At 39.6% G+C, this 19,442-nt stretch overlaps 1 protein-coding gene across 1 annotated transcript in view; it reads left to right on the top strand.

Moving 5' to 3' along the window:
- The window catches only part of LOC309495370 (NACHT, LRR and PYD domains-containing protein 1 homolog), a 66,821-nt gene that overhangs the window by 9,719 nt on the left and 37,660 nt on the right, over positions 1-19,442 (top strand). The window contains exons 2-5 of the mRNA XM_082165058.1: positions 8,777-8,859; positions 9,853-10,130; positions 12,016-13,368; positions 13,441-13,953. Coding sequence (XP_082021184.1) covers positions 9,904-10,130; positions 12,016-13,368; positions 13,441-13,953 — 2,093 coding nt within the window. The 5' untranslated portion in view covers positions 8,777-8,859; positions 9,853-9,903. The remainder of the gene's footprint in view (positions 1-8,776; positions 8,860-9,852; positions 10,131-12,015; positions 13,369-13,440; positions 13,954-19,442) is intronic.

The following is a 19,442-nucleotide window of genomic DNA, read 5'->3' as shown; positions in this document are numbered from 1 at the left end:
CAAATGTCTATTTTCTATTCAAAATAATCTCATACACCAAAAAGTAACTTGTATTTAGACAATTTTCACTTGTTTCATGCAAATTTTCACAAAATAAATAGAAAAATCTGCCAGTGGAGCAATTTTTCATTTTGTTCTAGTTGGTCAAACGCAGCACATTGACACACTTCCCATCCACAAACTTTAAAAATAAGGTTGAGATTTCACATTCAATTTTGCATTTTGTCGTCTCCATTTTTTGTGATACATCTGGGAGTGTAAAATATAAAAACTAAATATTTTTAAGCCTACATTTTTTATAAAGAAAATCATTTGAAAATAAGTCATAAAAAAATTCAATCAAATGAGGGCTGTGCTCATCATTTAAATAATATCTTCCACATCAACTTGTATTTAAATTTTACAAAAATGTAAATGATTTTTGTTTTAAGGGTTAAATTACTTTCAGATTCAAATAGATGGTTGGGTTAGGTATGGGGACAACTCACCGTTGAAGGAGACTTTCAAGTCGTGTTCTTCCAAATCTCTGGAAAAGAGAAGGAAGAAGAATGTGAAATCTCAACCTTATTTTTAAAGTTTGTGGATGGAAAGTGTGTCAATGTGCCGCGTTCGACCAACAGAGACATCCCTAACACTAGCACACACACTCCCTAGCACACAACAGCGGTTCGCGGTTAGTCTCTGCCCATACACACAATATTAATTAACACAATATGTATTAATATATGGGACAGAGTCAGGCACACACAACATTTATTTAGGAATTTTCTAGTTATAAAATGTGACTTCAAAAACTTTGCTTACCGTTTAAGCTGTTACCCCCAAATTCATTCCGAACCGGTCCAGGTCAGAATCTGCCTGACGATGACGACACAGACCCACTTCGCGCATGCGCAATCGGGTGTTGTCTGGAACCGTCAGAGCCAATAGAATCACAGTTGTGTGATGGACAACCGCCGTCCTCCAATCAGGCTCTTGTATTGAACGATATTCCAAAATGATCAATCAGACTGGAGTTGCTCTCAAAGTAGGCTACGCCAGGAGATGTAGAAAGCGCTGATGTGTATTTATTTTTATCTTTTATTTTTTTAATCCTTATGAAAACGTGAATTGTATCTAAATGATTTTTGTATTACAAGATCAATTTCTTTTTTCGGCAAATTGTAACAAATGTGTGCTGCAATAAAAATAATTGTTTTTAAAAGATGTAACGTTAGAAAGCGCTTTTATCACGACTCAACAAACGTTTAATTCAGAGTTGATCTTTCAACGTTGTATCATTATTCATGTATCAACACTTTTTCAGCAGTTAATTGATCAGCATTGTTTCTGTTGGAACGTTATTTTTCTACTGATATATTTCAACAAAATGTTTAAAAGTCATGGTTGTTTAAAAGTCATGGTTGTAAAAAATAATGTTGATTTGACGTAGCCTACAACTCAAAAATTTATTTTTATTTCTATGTTGAATCCGTAGTGAGTTAACAACACCACTTCAACCATTTAGTGTTCAACGTTGTTTTGACGTTGAATTAATGTTACTTAACAAACGTTTAATTCAGAGTTGATCTTTCAACGTTGTATCATTATTCATGCATCAACACTTTTTCAACAGTTAATTGATCAGCATTGTTTGGATGTTGGAACAACGTTATTTTTCTACTAAAATATTTCAACAAAATGTTTAAAAGTCATGGTTGTAAAAATAATGTTGATTTGACGTACAACTCAAATTTTATTTATATTTTTATGTTGAATCCATAGTGAGTTAACAACACCATTTCAACCATTTGGTGTTCAACGTTGTTTTGACTTTGAATTAATGTTTTTTTATAAACTGACATTATTTCAACCACATTTAAACCTTTAAGGTCAGTCGAATGCCAGCTGGGTTACCTGTCGAGTAGAAACTTCGCGACTGAGGCATCAGTGGGAAGCCCAACTAGCCTGGCTCCGCCCTCCTACGTACTTCCGCTCAATTTCATTTTCCTTCAGTACTACCAGAGCCCGTCTACGGAGAGCCTTGGCACTTCCTATTAGCCCCATTGAATCGATCTTGGTTGCAGTTCCATTAGAATTCCACTGGAGGTGATCGCGGGCGAGTGCAGACTGAATGGGAGTCTATGGGGCTAGAAGGCTAAATGTATCTCTTTCTCCTGCTTGTCGTTGAATCAACGTAGTTTTTATTGTTGGTTCCGCAAGTTCAATATAGTTTATAGACCAAAAGTCGAATGAATGAGTACTTATGTCCTTTCGATTTCTTACAGGTTGGGCCTTTGTTGGCCGGAACACGCTAGCATTCTGCTAATATGTGACGTCATCACATGTTTTGGCTAATGTCGCCGGGGGGCTGTGCAAGCCAGCATAGTCCCCTGCCGGTCCCAAGCCCGGGTAAGGACAGAGGGTTGGGCGTCAGGAAGAGCATCCGGCCCATAAAAACCTATGCCACATAGAAATCATGCCAGATTTTCGACAACAACCAGACCATGCTAGGGCGTTCCCCATGTTAAGCGACGGGCAGCGGCAAAATGGCCTCGACGCTGTGAGAAGAAAGCGAGCGAGGCAGACAACACTGAGAGCGGCAACCTTGAATATCGGGACGCTCACTGGAAAGAGCAGAGAGATAGCAGATATGATGCAGAGGCGGAACATCGATATCCTCTGCCTTCAAGAGACGAGATGGAAAGGAGGGAAGTCAGGAGGAAAAGCGATTAATCTGGGAGAAGGGTACAAATTGTACTACAGCGGAGGGCAAAAACCACGGAACGGCGTGGGAATATGCTTGAGTGAGGAATGGCAGGATAAAGTGATAGAAATAACCAGGAAATCAGACAGAATAATGGCAATGAGGCTGGTAATACAGGACAAGACGTATAATATAGTAACATCGTATGCACCACAACAGGGCTGTGAGGAAGAAGAGAACCAGAGATTCTGGAACCAACTGGCACAGGCTATCAACAACATCCCACACACAGAAGAACTAATCCTGGCAGGTGACCTAAATGGACATGTCGGCACAGATAGAGAGGAGTATGTAAGATGGCATGGAGGAAAGACAAGAGGGAAGAGAAATGAAGAGGGAAAGACAATATTGGACTTTATGAGAACAACAGACCTTGCATTGGTGAACACCTTCTTCGTCCATGGAGAAGAGCAGACCTACACATTCAAGAGCGGACCAAATCAAACCGTGATTGACTACATCACTGTGAGAAGAGAAAACCTGAGCACCATTAAAAACTGCAAAGTGATACCCGGGGAGCCAATAGCACCACAACACCGACTGCTAGTCATGGACATGTATGTACAGCAGAGAAAAAGCAAAAGAAGGAAAAGAACAAAGAAAACGAACTGGTGGAAACTAAAGACAGAGAAGGGCGGCGAACTGATAGGGAAGTTAACGAAGATGCTCGAGGAGAAGATGACCGGTGGCGACATGAGATGGGAGGATACGTATCCCAAGGTAATGGAAATGGCAAAGGAGGTACTTGGAGAGAGCCGAGGAGGGCAGTACCTGGAGAAAGAGTCATGGTGGTGGAATGTAGAGGTACAAGTAGCTGTAAAAAACAAAAAGGAAGCATTCAAGCTGTGGAAAAGAACTAGAGATGAGCATGATAGGGAGGAGTATACCAATCTGAATAAGATATCAAAATCAGAAGTAGCCAAGGCAAAAGACAAAGCATACGAACAGCTTTATAGAGATATGGAAAGGAACGGGCCGAAGAAGATCTACAAACTGGCAAAGACTAGACAGAGGAGGGCAAAGGATATTGATCGGCTAAACTTAGTTAAGGATAAGGAGGGAAAAATCATTTGTGAAGATGTCAAGATCAAGGAGAGGTGGAGAGAGTATTTCAACACCTTACTGAATACAAAGAACAACAGAAAAGAACTGTCACAGACAGATCCTGTTCAAGGACCGATCGAGAACATCACAGACGCAGAGATTAGGTTACAACTAGAAAAGATGGCAACTAACAAGGCACGAGGACCAGATGAACTCCCGATAGAGCTAGTAAAAATGCTGAAAGAAACAGGGATTAAATGGATGACATCCTGTTTGAGGGAATTTGGAAAGGCAGGCATACCATCTGAATGGAGGAAAAGCAAGATCACACCCATATACAAGGAGAAAGGAGACCCCCTAAACTGTGGAAACTACAGAGGAATTAAGCTTCTTAGCCACTCTCTCAAGCTATGGGAGAGGGTGATAGAAGCAAGAATAAGATCAGCGACAACCAATATGGATTCCAGAAAGGAAAATCGACCACCGAGCCCATGTTCTGCCTGAGGATGTTGCAGGAGAAATATAGAGAATTTAGCAAGGAGCTACACATGGTGTTCATAGATCTGGAAAAAGCATATGACACTATACCAAGAGAGCTGATTTGGCACTGCCTAAGGTTAAGACAGGTCCCAGAGATATACATTGACATAATCAAAGATATGTACAAGGACTGTACGACACAGGTTATTACCAATGTTGGAGAGACAGAGGAGATGGAGATTGAGGTTGGACTACATCAAGGCTCAGCATTGAGCCCACTACTATTTATAATAATCATGGATGTGATCTCGGAAGATATACGAGAGGAGACACCATGGGCAATGCTGTTTGCGGATGACATTGTTATAAGTGACGAGGATAGAGAGGAGTTGGAGAAGAGACTGGAGATTTGGAGGGAAAAACTAGAAGGAGCTGGACTGAAGTTGAGCAGAAGCAAGACCGAACACCTGCCACCTACGGGAAAAAAAGAGCGAATAAGACTGAGAGAGTACGGCAGCACAGAGCACGCAAATCTTCCCCTACAAACAGCCTTCAAATACCTGGGAACTACCATCCACCAAGATGGAGGCTGCGGGAAAGAGGTAGAGTCGAGAATAAGAAAAGTATGGAATAGATGGAGGGAGCTGACAGGAGTTCTGTGCGATAAGAAAATACCAACAAAGTTAAAAACACTCATCTATAGGACAGCTATAAGACCGACACTATTATACGGAAGTGAGACATGGCCCATAACAGGAAACTTGGCAGACAAGATTGGATCCTGTGAGATGCGGATGCTGAGGTACTGTCTTGGAATAAGTCTAGAGGAACACCAAACTAATGAAGAGATAAGAAAGCAAGCACAAGTAATGCCAATACAAGATCTCATGAGGAAAAGAAGGCTACAGTGGTTTGGACACGTGTGTCGGAAAGATGAAGAGGCGGACATAAGGAGAGCCATGGAGATGCAAGTAGGAGGAAAGAGATAGAGGGGAAGGCCGAAGCACCGTTGGAAAGACACCATAAAGACAGACATGGAGTGGTGTGGCTTAGAGAAGGAAGATACAGACGATCGCGACAGATGGAGGTGTCTGGTTGAGACGAAGATCAGGCAGAAACCCGCTACCCGAAAGGATAGAAGCGGCGAAAGGTGAGAAAGGTGAGATCACATGTTTTGAATGGATTTTTAGAACAGATAAGTGAACTTAAAAATGCAATTTTCAGCTGAGTGTATTATTTTAGCCCCCCTTTTGAATGCAACTTTCAAATTACTTGACAAAAAATTACATCCTGAGAAAAGTGGATTATGAGGGTGAAACCCCATAGACTCCCATTCATTCTGCACTCGCCTGCGAGCGCCCCCACATGGACAGAGACATGTTACTGCAACTAGTCCAGAAACCGGAAGTAACCAGATAGTGCCAATTCTCTTCCTATTAGACATTCTCTGGTACTACGTCTGGGACTGCTGTATATTCTTAGGTTTCCAGAAATCAATTTTTTGTAGGACCAATCAGCGAACAGAGGGAGTGGCTGAGAACGATGACGTTGATGTAGTGCGTCAGTTTGAGTTGGAGTAATGGCAGCGGAGAAAGACGTGAGCAAAACTGCCGAATATACAGAAGTTAAAGCCGGAGCAAGAACAATGTTTGCTAAGTTTTGTTGGTGGCCATGATGTTGTGGCCCTCCTCCCCACGGGGTTCGGGAAAAGTTTGATTTTCCAGCTCACTCCGCTACTAGAAGTGCCAGAATTCCATAACTACTAGAACTGCCGCAAGCGGCCATTTTGATCGCTAGATTCAAAACTATCTTTAATGATAAATACCCAATTGAGAGATTAATGCATTTATTGTATTATGATGTCTTTTAAAAACAAAACAACACCAAACTGTACATTTAAACAAGTTTAATTATAATTTATAAATAAATAATATTCGTAGATGCCCTGAACAAAATAGTAGCCTATGTTTTCATGTTTCCACTGTTTGATCGCGCCCGCCGACACACACACACACACACACACACACACACACACACACCATATTCCAGCATTTCAGCCTGTTCATTATAGCCATAATAAAATATAATAATGTCATATGTAGAGATTATGGTCTATTTTATTTGGCTGTGTTTTTGTGTGCGTGTGTATTTTGCACTGTTGTTTTTCCTTTTTTTCCTTTGATTTTCTTTGATTATTTTCTATGCACGTATTATTGTTTGATTGTGATTTAGAATGTTGGGCAACACCCCCCGTACTCTCTTAGGTGTTCGTATGATGGCTGATTAGCAGATGAACAGCTGTTGGTAATCGACGTTAAATCACAGACTGCTCAAAAAAGCGAAGGAACTGAAACGGTGTGTCTGCGGCCCCGTGAACTCTGTTGTTGCAACTCTGTCCCCACGTTATTGCTGGATTGTTTATATTTGTTGCTGCGATCATCGCACAGATAAAAGTTTGAGAAAAGTTTATTCTAAACATAATCCTCTGATCATTTGGACTTGTTGTTTCCGGCCGGTTTCGGCGCATGACATACGTCACGACCACACGTTAGCGATTGGCTATGGCAGATCCTGAGTGACTCTGGGCAGATCCAATAGTTTTGAACTTTAACAGAGAACCCGCCTACGAGGAAGTAAACGTTTCTCAATGGAGAGAGGCCAGACTCTCTGTACAAATGAAATGTACGAGAGTCTGGTAGAACCAGGCTAAAGCCCAACGCCATCGTGTGAAAGAATCTCCCAAAAACACTCTGGTCTTGTTTCTCTCTTCTGAGGCCTTTGTCTTCTTCTCATACACTTTGTAGACACTTTTTCTCTTGCGACCCTCAGCCATTTTCAAAGGACCCGGTGAGAACGGGGAGCTTCAATGAATGGCTGAAACCGTAGCACATCACACATATACACCTGAAAGTGCGCATGCGCAGAAAGCGAAAACTAGGGACGAGCACGTACGACGGCCTTACGTAAACATATCACCAGAATGATTGACAATTAGGAGGACCAATAGTCTTGATGATCGACCCGGGAAAAGAACATCCTCCCCTATACCTTTTAATGCGGCCCGGTTCATGCATAAAAAATGTCTGTCAAAACCAACAGTTGAACGATGTTCACTAACCCAGCAAAGTTTTTCTCTTGGATTGGTGTTTATTCTGTTTATTTCACTCAGTTCCCTGATCATTACAATTCAATTTCAGTGAGTGAAGAACAACATTATGTTTGCGTGCGTTATGTGTTAGGCACGTTATCATCTCTGACAGACAGCATGTTGAAGCATGATTTTCTCCTTCTCGGAAAGTGTAGTCAAAACATCCAGTACTGTGGGTTTCTGACAGACATCGATGTCGTGATATTCAGATGACGTGAATTTGAAAACCGATGGATCGCAAGATATTGATGTATTTTTTAGCCGGCAAGTATTCAGTGAAGTGAGTGATGTCCATGAGTGTGTTTTCTCCATTTTTTATTTTCTATTATTCAAACGACAGTCAGCCTAAGTTTTGGACAGACATGATAACATGCTTAAGGACTGAACTATGTCTGATTTTGGGGTAATTATAAAACATGCTGGAGAATTTCGAAATGCTTTTTGCTTAGTTCATTATACTTGTTTTACAAACTGACATGTTTGGCTTGTCAAAAACTTTACATTCAGCTGTCGCAAATTCGTAGACTGAAAATCAAGTAAATTTTTTACCAGGAAAGAAGTGGTTTTGATACACAAAGTTGTTTTTATTGTCTCCTAAAAGTTTGTTATTTAAACCCATGAAAATGCAGGTCCTGTTGTAAATAATAGTGAGAAATCACTTTTTAAAACTTTAAAACCTTAGCAGATTTTGACTCATGTACCATAGCCAGAATATATTAGTATGTATAGTATGTGTGTGAAGTGAAATACATGTTCTGACTGTAAACATTACTTTTGCTGTAAAGTTCACAGAGGAATATGTGCACAACGCTGTAAAACATAATGAATTCAGCATAATGATTTATGAGTTGGTCAGGCCGGACAAGCCCATATCTAGTGAAACTTCATCTTCTCTTCTTCATTCTCGTCTTCATAGTCTTTAACACGTCCAGTGTTGTGAGAAGAACAACAGCTCATGCGCTTCTAAACAGAACTGTGTCTTGATGGGCAGTTTAAGGCCTAAAAGACCAAAGAGTTGTTTCCCTTCACATCCTGAAGTTATCAAGACTATCAAGTTGTTCTTTTGCTAAAAACAATGAATGGTGAAACATTTATCTCACACACAACAAACGTATGAATGTTTGTTTCTTTTCTATGTAAATGTGGACTGTCATATATGTGGATGTATTGTGTGGCCGTTGGGCATCTGTTGTAGTCACGTGCAACGAGAGTGAGGAGGACAATACAAAGTGACTGGCATCTGAGCACCAGTTCCGAGTCCCCTCATCAATATAAAACTAGGCATGGACGAGGTGAAGAACACAAGCTACTGCAGTCTGACTATCTTTAAACTCATCTATTTTCTTTTTCTCTCTTAGAGTTTTACTAGCAAAGCCTGACCATCGCACACACTGTGTGACTAAATCAGATGAACTTTTCGCATGGGGGTTGAAGAGAAAAGGTAATTTATTATTATTTTACTTTGCGCAATTAGGGCTGTCGCGATAACCACAATATTGTAGTAGTGCGCTACTGACAAGCCAACCGCAGAGGAATGCAAGTAACCGCAGCAACCGCGATAGGCCTATTCGCGTGTTTTCCTTTTTCATAAGGCAATACCCTTCTTGTTTTAAACTTTGTGCATGTGTATTGAATGTTAAATAAGTTAATAATGATAACGAGACTGTTTTTATCATGGTGATTTGTACAGAGGCTTCGTGGATTTGCACTTAAGCCTAAACAGACAGTGAATGAGAGAGATCGACTGAGCGTGTGCGATTACCTGTGTCTCTCTTTGAGGTCAAGTCAAATAGATTCGTGAAAAGGTTGAGTCCAAGGAAAGCGAAATATGTTGTGTCATCCTTTTAACGTTTAAGGGCATTTACCATGAATGGCATCACCGACAGCGCTGGTCAGCATCCACAGCGCGAGGAAGCCGCGGCAAACAAAAATCAGAGAGTCACGCATTGAATCGCATCAGCTTCAGCGTTACCCATGCGACGCATTGCTGAGCCTTTAAAAGTGGAGCTCAAAGTTAAAAATAATTAACACCTTGTTTCATTACTATCTTTTAATGAATCAGCGTTTTTGAACGTGTTCGTTGAATGAACGGTTTATGACTGCGTGCTGAGTGACAGCCTTTCAATGCGCAGAGATGCTGTTTAGTTTTGGTTACATTGGTTACTGAAAATGTACTCGTTTTTGTCCAAGCTGACCACATCGTAACACTTATTTATATAGCAGCAAATAAATATAAATAAATCAAACATAAATAAATAAATAAAGGGCGATAAAACAGCATATCGCGCTATTGAGCCACTCAAAATTGCCGCAAGTGAAAATCCTTCACCGCGACAGCCCTTAGTGAAATTATTATTTTTTTTTTTATCTTTTGCGCATTTATAAAGAAGAAATTATGGATATATTGTCTTGTTTTCTGTGTTTCTATATCCAGGCCAGGTGTCAGTTCCTCATTACGGAGAAAAGAGAGAGAGTTTCATTGGAAATGATGCAGGGGACTCAGAGATCTTCATCTCCAGATCCCAGCTGTGTGTCTCTGAAGAGCAATCAATCCTTACCTCAACCTCCTGACCTCAGTGATAAACCAGTGACCTCTGACCTCACTGAAGAACCATTGACCTCTGACCCCAGTGATGAACCAGTGACCTCTGACCTCAGTGATAAAGCAGTGACCTCTGACCTCAATGATAAACCAGTGACCTCTGACCCAATGTGAGTCTGAACATGTAGCTAGTTGGTGATTTAACTATAACTAGTGAGTGAAACTAGGAGATGACAGTTGATGTGAGAGCAAAAAAACAATAGATGTATGCTGTTAGATGGGTTTTTATTTTTGACTTTACTTCAAATCAATGGACAACATTTCAGTGATGGAAAACTTTTATCCTAGTGTCAAAAAATTATACATCATATGAAAAATACAAGACTGCCATCTGTACTGATTTCTTTTATTTTATTAGGGCTGTCAACTTTAGTCGTTTAGTCGACTAATCGGTCGATGCCGTCTTGGTCGACTGACATTCTCATTGGTCGACCAGTCGCATAATTTATTTTATTTTTTTCACCAATAAAGAAATTTTCATTGATTTACTAGCCTATGTTTTATCCCCAACTTTAAATGCTTTAATTTAGGCTATTTTGTAACAGCGCCACAGTTTAGCGCACCACGTAGAACACTCGGGAACCGCACCTGTGGCTGGCTGCACCGCTGCTTTGCGCTCAGTAAGGAATATAGGTAGTAATCTCTATGTGTCTGTCTGTCCGTTTGCATTTTGATTATTTCGAGAACCGTTAATCCTATCGACTTCACAAGGGAGTGCAGTGTCGCATTTGGTGCAATATAGATGGACACGCGAGACGCTACACGTTCAGAATTAATAGTACAGAAGCGGCGCACCTCATGCGAGCAGGGCTTATATTCTCCGAGAACGGACACTGCACTAGTGATATAAAATGCACACAGTCTCCCACTTAAGCAATACTTTTAAGGTAGTCTAATATTTTTCTGACTAACAAATTACTGACACAGTAAAGGGTAGATTTAAATAAAGAAAAACGAAATTTAAATAAAGAAAAAACGAAATTTAAATAAAGAAAAAACGAAATTTAAATAAAGAAAAAACGAAATTTAAATAAAGAGAAAACAAAACTAAATTTAAATAAAGAAAAAACTAAATTTAAATAAAGAATTTTTTTTTAAATAGCCTAGGCCTAAAGAAAAACGAAATTTAAATAAAGAAAAAACTAAATTTAAAAAAAGAAAAAACTAAATTTAAATAAAGAATTTCTTTTAAATAGCCTAGGCCTAAAGAAAAACTATATTTAAATAAAGAAAAAACTAAATTTAAATAAAGAGAAAACAAAACTAAATTTAAATAAAGAGAAAACAAAACTAAATTTAAATAAAGAAAAAACTAAATTTAAATAAAGAAAAACTAATTTTAAATAAAGAAAAACTAAATTTAAATAGCCTAGGCCTAAAGAAAAACGAAATTTAAATAAAGAAAAAACGAAATTTAAATAAAGAAAATCGAAATTAAGTTATCCTAAATTAAAAACGAGATTAATTTAGATTGATAATAACGGGTAAAGCAACAGCAGCAATACAAGCTCAGGCATGCACTTCGGTCCATTCAAACTCGCTGTTCTGCGCTCTAGTCAGAGAACACTCCAGTTGCTGGAACACTTAGGCGTCGGTTCTATTTCTAGCATGCACGCGTTTTCCGCGTGGCTCGAGCTGCAGTGTGCAAACTCCAACCTGTTAACATGGGAGCCGAAATAAAAAGACACGCCACGCAGCTGAAACGCTCACGCCACGCAGCCAGTGACGTCGCCGGCCTTCAAGCTTGAATGAGAACCGTTTCGCGGGGATCCCAGGTGTCAAAAGTAAAAAAAAAAAGTTTTTTCGTTGTTGTTTTATAAATGCTCCATGACAATTGTTTAATAAATGTTAGCTTATTTTAATTTTTTTATTTTTATTTTTTATTAGTCGACTAATCGTTGCGCAGGACAGGACTTTGGTCGACTAAGCATTTCTTTGGTTGACTACAGCCCTATATTTTATCATATTTTTTCATCTGTTTTTTTTTCTATGCAGAGTGAATAGAGATGATCAGACTGAAGACCAGGATTCTCCTCAACCAGTGAATGATGAACTACAGAGAGTCAAACACAGACACAAAGCCAGCATGAAGAACAAGTATGAGAGATTATTTGAGGGACTGAAACTCCAAGAGAATGAAACCCTCCTGAACAGGATCTACACACAGCTCTACATCATAGAGGGAGAGAGAGAAGGAGTGAATGAAGAACATGAGGTTTTACAGATGGAGAAAACAGCCAGAACACAACACTCACAAGACAATCCAATCTACTGCAATGACATCTTTAAAGCCTCTCCTGAACCAGGACGCCAGGAGAAAGAGCAGATCAAGACTGTTCTCACTAAAGGCATCGCTGGAATCGGGAAAACCGTCTCTGTGCAGAAGTTCATTCTGGACTGGGCCGAGGGAAAAGACAATCAGGATGTAGATTTCATGTTTGTGCTTCCATTTCGAGAGCTGAACTTGATCCGAGATCATCAGTACAGTCTTCACAGACTTCTGCTGGACTTTCATCCTGAACTTCAAGATCTGGACTCAAAGATTTATGAGGAGTGTAAAGTTGTGTTCATCTTTGATGGTCTGGATGAAAGCAGAATCACACTGAGGTTTTCAGACGCTCAGGAAGTTTCTGATGTGACTGAGACTTCATCAGTGGGTGTGTTGATGTCAAAGCTCATGAAAGGAGATCTGCTTCCCTCGGCTCTCATCTGGATCACCTCCAGACCAGCAGCAGCCAATCAGATCCCCTCCAAATACATCCACCGTCTGACAGAGATTCAGGGATTTAATGATCCTCAGAAGGAGGAATATTTCAGGAAGAGAATCAGTGACGAGCATCAAGCCAGCAGAATCATCTCACACATCAGAAGAGCAAGAAGCCTCCACATCATGTGCCACATACCCGTCTTCTGCTGGATCTCCTCCACTGTGCTTCAGAAGCTCCTGGAAGAAGATCTGAGTGCAGAAATCCCTCAAACTCTGACTGAAATGTACATCCACTTCCTGCTGATTCAGATCAACATGAGGAATCAGAAGTATGAAGAGAGAGATCCAGAGAAACTCCTGCAGTCCAACAGAGAAGTGATTGTGAAACTTGCTGGAGTGGCTTTCCATCAGCTGATGAAGGGCAATGTGATGTTCTATGAAGAGGACCTGGTTGAGAGCGGCATAGACATTGCTGACGCCTCAGTGCATTCTGGGATTTGCACTGAGATCTTTAAGGAGGAATCTGTGATTCATCATTGGAAAGTCTACAGCTTCATTCATCTGAGCGTTCAGGAGTTTCTCGCCGCTTTCTATGTGTTTTACTGCTATTTAATGAAGAACAAGGAACCACTGCAGCTTCTGTGTGAAAAATGTAAGCATAACCTTGAATATGATTCTGACTCTGAAAGTGACTCTGAAAGTGACTCTGAAAGTGATTCTGACTCTGTAAATGGATCTGATGAAGTCTCTCTGTATGATCTACTAATATCAGCAGTAGATGAAGCCCTCAAGAGTAAGAATGGACGTCTGGATCTGTTCCTGCGGTTCCTGCTGGGCGTCTCACTGGAGTCCAATCAGAGACTCTTACAGGATCTACTGACACACACAGAGAACAGCTCAGAGAGCATCAGAGAAACCACACAGGACATTAAAGACATGATCAAAGAGAAGCGGCATATTAATCATCTCTCAGCGGATCAATCCATCAATCTGTTCCTCTGTCTGCTGGAAGTGAAAGATCAGACTCTGTCCAGAGAGATTCAGGAGTTTGTGAAATCAGACAAACACTCAGAGGAGGAACTCTCTTCTGCTCACTGCTCAACAATCTCCTACATGCTTCAGATCTCAGAGGAGCCGCTGGATGAGATGAACCTCATGAAATACAACGCATCAGATGAGGGTAGAAGAAGACTGATACCAGCTGTGGTCAACTGCAGAAAAGCTCTGTGAGTGTTTAATCACTAATAGCTAAAGAATCATTTTTAATAATGCATCTTACATCTTTACAGGGGTCATGACATGGAGTTTTTACATTATTTTAATATTCCCTGAGGTTCACTTATACTAGGGGAGCCAAACTCAGTTCCCTAGAGCACAGGCTTTCAAACCCTGGGTCGCCAGGATGATTTAAGGAAAAGTTACAAAAGTTACATTTAAAATAAAAATAATAATTTGTTTTCATAAAATCATAGTCTATAAGGCTGTAAAAAAAAAAAGGAATTAATATGCTAAATATATTTGACTTAAATAATTAACAGATTAACAAAAGAAAAGAGAAAGCTGTGTGACAGTATTCTGCTGAGTTTGGTTTATTTTTGTGAAGCGCTCCACAAACAAGTTGACAGGAAGGAAACCGAAACAACAGAAAATTCGTCCTGTTTGTTTTATTTAATTGTATAAAGCCACAATGCTCTGTTTTATTGTGTGTACACAAATGAATTTACAGTGAGGAAAATAAGAATTTGAACACCCTGCTATTTTGCAAGTTCTCCCACTTGGAAATCATGGAGGGGTCTGAAATTGTCATCGTAGGTGCATGTCCACTGTGAGAGACATAATCTAAAAAAGAAAAAAAAAGAAATCATAATATATGATTTTTTAACTATTTATTTGTATGATACAGCTGCAAATAAGTATTTGAACACCTGTCTATCAGCTAGAATCCTGACCCTCAAAGACCTGTTAGTCTGCCTTTAAAATGTCCACCTCCACTCCATTTATTATCCTAAATTAGATGCACCTGTTTGAGGTCGTTAGCTGCATAAAGACACCTGTCCACCCCATACAATCAGTAAGAATCCAACTACTAACATGGCCAAGACCAAAGAGCTGTCCAAAGACACTAGAGACAAAATTGTACACCTCCACAAGGCTGGAAAGGGCTACGGGGAAATTGCCAAGCAGCTTGGTGAAAAAAGGTCCACTGTTGGAGCAATAATTAGAAAATGGAAGAAGCTAAACATGACTGTCAATCTCCCTCGGACTGGGGCTCCATGCAAGATCTCACCTCGTGGGGTCTCAATGATCCTAAGAAAGGTGAGAAATCAGCCCAGAACTACACGGGAGGAGCTGGTCAATGACCTGAAAAGAGCTGGGACCACCGTTTCCAAGGTTACTGTTGGTAATACACTAAGACGTCATGGTTTGAAATCATGCATGGCACGGAAGGTTCCCCTGCTTAAACCAGCACATGTCAAGGCCCGTCTTAAGTTTGCCAATGGCCATTTGGATGATCCAGAGGAGTCATGGGAGAAAGTCATGTGGTCAGATGAGACGAAAATAGAACTTTTTGGTAATAATTCCACTAAACGTGTTTGGAGGAAGAAGAATGATGAGTACCATCCCAAGAACACCATCCCTACTGTGAAGCATGGGGGTGGTAGAATCATGCTTTGGGAGGGGTTTTCTGCACATGGGACAGGGCGACTGCACTGTATTAACCCCCTGAGGTCGGCTGTCGCGCCGGCGCGATAGGCTCGTTTTTTTCCTTATCAGTGAAAAAATATATATAAAAAAAATAGATTAATTTTTATCTTATATGCTTGTGTTATACATCAATCGATCCTGTTAAGTGTGTATTATTTTTGTGTATACTCACAATAAAAACAAAGTGTTGTGCTTTTTGCCAAATAAAGAAAAATAAACATGATGCGAGTTCTGCTTTCTCTCTGAGAGTGAAGTCCATTCTGAAATGCGTCCGAAAATGAACCATAACTCAGCGAATACTCAGTCAAACAGGCATACAGACACACAGGCATGAAGCTTGAATTCTCTTCTTTTAAATGAAGTAATGTATATAAAAAACAAATATTCTCAGCTTGTGAAATCTGTATTAAAAGAGAGCGATTCCAGTCGAGCTAATTAGAGCTCATTTAGATGTAATGTGACCCCGCCCCGGAGAGCGCGCGCTATTCAAACGCAAATGTCTGAGGCAATCCTGCAAACTGTGAACGCCCACATCAGCTCGAGAAAACACATCATTGTACTTGTTTACACAGTCTCGCAGCGCTGGGAGGAATAATACTATAATGGAAAATTTACCTCAGAAGTACGAGGAGCAACAGATCCGAGGCTATGGAAAATGAATTAATGAACGGCAGAGGTGCGCGCTGTTTACCACAACTGGCAAAAGACGGTTTAAATTTGAATCGTTTCTGTCTGTGAATGTTTCGCTTTTAGCAAACTGTATTGCTATAGGCCAGTGGTTCCCAAACCTGTCCTGAAGGACCCCCAACAGTGCACGTTTTCTTTGTCTCCCTAATCAAACACACCTGATTCAACTCATCAGCTCATTATCACATGGGTTAATGAGCTGATGAATTGAATCAGGTGTGTTTGATTAGGGAGACAACGTGCACTGTTGGGGGTACGCCAGGACAGGTTTGGGAACCACTGCTATAGGCTACTGAGTAAAAATCGAGTGAAATATGTTGAAATAAAATGTATTTGTATAAGCAACATATTAAACTGCAAATTAACATTTATATTTCTTATAATAAAAACGAAAGTTACTATGTTACAGACATATGAAAGACAACATTTCATTGATTAGTTTTGGATAGATTATACATGTTTACTGTAAAATATCTGCCACCTCAAATAAGCGTTTGTTTGCCAATTTTTGCTCATATGTTAAATATAGTATGTTTTGTCAAAAATAAAGTAATCAAATAATATGTTATAGTGTTTATTCCAATGTAGCCTAGGCTATATTCAAGTAATGAATCCTTAACTTTGAAATATGTATGATAAATGTATACTTTAGTTTTTACAAAGAAAGATTACACTTGAATTGTTGTTGTAGTAACCTTTTTAATAAAAAAAAATACAAACTAATAAAAGGTAAATATAAGCCTTTTCTTTAAAATAATTTTTTATTGTTTTTTATTAGTGACAAATTTGGGGAGGGGATAAATATTCCAAAACTGAAAATACAGTATGAGAATTAACTGCACAATTACTAGACATGTTTTCCTTTTCATATTATAGGCCAATTTGCAAGCACAATTTGTAAAAAAATAAATAAAAAAATTGTAGATGCTTCCAACTGTTGCTCTTGCATTCTTTCTTGTGACACACCTGAATGAATGCCTCATTAAGTATGCGGGCCCCATTGTCTCCAGGTGCGAACCACTAAATATGCACAGATCGTTGACGCCCACTCCGCATATTGCCTTTCCACACAGAAAGTGTTTTTTTTCAAATTTAAATCAATATATGTGAATTATGTGAATGATTAGGCAGGATAATTTTCACATCATTTTGAAGAAAAAACTCTTGGCAACGACATCCATTAGTCAGAAGTCTTATTGACACATATTTAGTATGTGTTTTGTGGTCTTATTTCAGAAACTTTAGTTTTTAGTTTTTTCAATAACCATGCATAAACATTATTCTCTCAAAAATACAAACATGTACATGCATTGGGCTCACATATTATGGTAGCCCTGTTTGTGCTAAATAGAGTGAATTTACACCTTTGCCATTAATATGTTTATAAGCAACTGAAAAAAGCAAAAATGTCAGGGCATGTCAGAACATCTCAAGTACCCCAAAAACATCTTAGACCCCAGAGGGTTAAGGAGAGGATGACCGGGGCCATGTATTGCGAGATTTTGGGGAACAACCTCCTTCTCTCAGTTAGAGCATTGAAGATGGGTCGAGGCTGGGTCTTCCAACATGACAATGACCCGAAGCACACAGCCAGGATAACCAAGGAGTGGCTCTGTAAGAAGCATATCAAGGTTCTGGCGTGGCCTAGCCAGTCTCCAGACCTAAACCCAATAGAGAATCTTTGGAGGGAGCTCAAACTCCGTGTTTCTCAGCGACAGCCCAGAAACCTGACTGATCTAGAGAAGATCTGTGTGGAGGAGTGGGCCAAAATCCCTCCTGCAGTGTGTGCAAACCTGGTGAAAAACTACAGGAAACGTTTGACCTCTGTAATTGCAAACTGTACCAGGCTGTAAGGCTACTGTACCAAATATTAACATTGATTTTCTCAGGTGTTCAAATACTTATTTGCAGCTGTATCATTCAAATAAATAGTTAAAAAATCATACATTGTGATTTCTGGATTTTTTTTTTTTTTAGATTATGTCTCTCACAGTGGACATGCACCTACGATGACAATTTCAAACCCCTCCATGGTTTCTAAGTGGAAGAACTTGCAAAATAGCAGGGTGTTCAAATACTTACTTTCCTCACTGTAAATAGCAGTTTGGAATAGGGATGCGCTGATCCAATACTCAGTATCGGCTCCGATATTGCCGACTCCTATTCTTTGCCGATCGGGTATCGGTCAGACGAGATCAAAATCCCATATTGTGCATAATCTATCCTGTGTTATTGTTAAGTAGGGGTGGGCGATATGGAAAAAACATCATATCACGATTTTTTCAGAAAAAAATCACAATTCACGATTTTATCACGGTTCTTTTTCATGTTGCTTTTTAAGACTATTTTGCAAATTACTGAGCCGCAATACAGGAAAACTTATATCCCCATTTAAAAAATATAGCCCTACAAGGGGACACATAAACACATAAAAGGGGAAAAAATTACATACTATGTCAAAGTATGTTTTCGGGCATATTTTAATTAAGTGTATATTTAATGGAAGTGCAATTGTGCAAAGTAAGAAGATTCAACAGGACTTGCATTACATTCAAAGACTTCTCATCACAAAATGAACATTGTTTTAAAAAAAATCTACCATTGGCAACAGCTGTAACAGTCACCCTGAGCAAAACCCATGGCAGTTTTTTTTAGGGATGTCCCGATCAGGTTTTTTTGCCCTCGAGTTCGAGTCATTTGATTTTGAGTATCTACCGATACCGAGTCCCGATCCGATACTTGTATAATACATAAAAAAAGAATAAAGAAGAGCGAAAAACAGATCCAGGATGTTCCTTATTTTTTATTTAATTCACCTTATTTTAACATTCAACAACTCTGTTAACAAACAGAGCACTTCTGTGAGGTAGCTTGAACAATCAATTAATAAATAACATAAATTCTTCACTTTTGGACTTAGTGCAACAGTAAATATAAAAAAAGTCTAATATATTAACAAATAGCAACTCAACTTAAAATACCCAGCAGGCATGTAAACAAATAAAAAAAACAACTGGTCTCTTCTTCAGTGGAGACTCAATCAAAGAGAGGTACGTCTCGGGCAGCAATGTCTCCTTGGTGGAGCAGCTTGGACCAGGAGAGACAAGTATCGAATAACAGTTCCTCTTCGGTGGGGATTTAATCCAGGAGAGGTAAGTATCATGCAATGACGTTTCTTCGAGGAAGCAGCTTGGACCAGGAGAGACAGGTATCGAATTACGGTCCCTCTTCGGTGGGAATTTAATCAAGGAGAGGTAAATTTCGTGCAACGACGTTTCTTCGGTGGAGCAGCTTGGACAAGGAGAGACAGGTATCGGATAGC

Source organism: Leuciscus leuciscus (genome assembly GCF_965113295.1).
Source record: "Leuciscus leuciscus genome assembly, chromosome: 3".
NCBI lineage: Eukaryota > Metazoa > Chordata > Actinopteri > Cypriniformes > Leuciscidae > Leuciscus > Leuciscus leuciscus.
The sequence above is the reverse complement of the archived record's forward strand: the minus strand, read 5'-3'. Positions and strand labels throughout refer to the sequence as shown.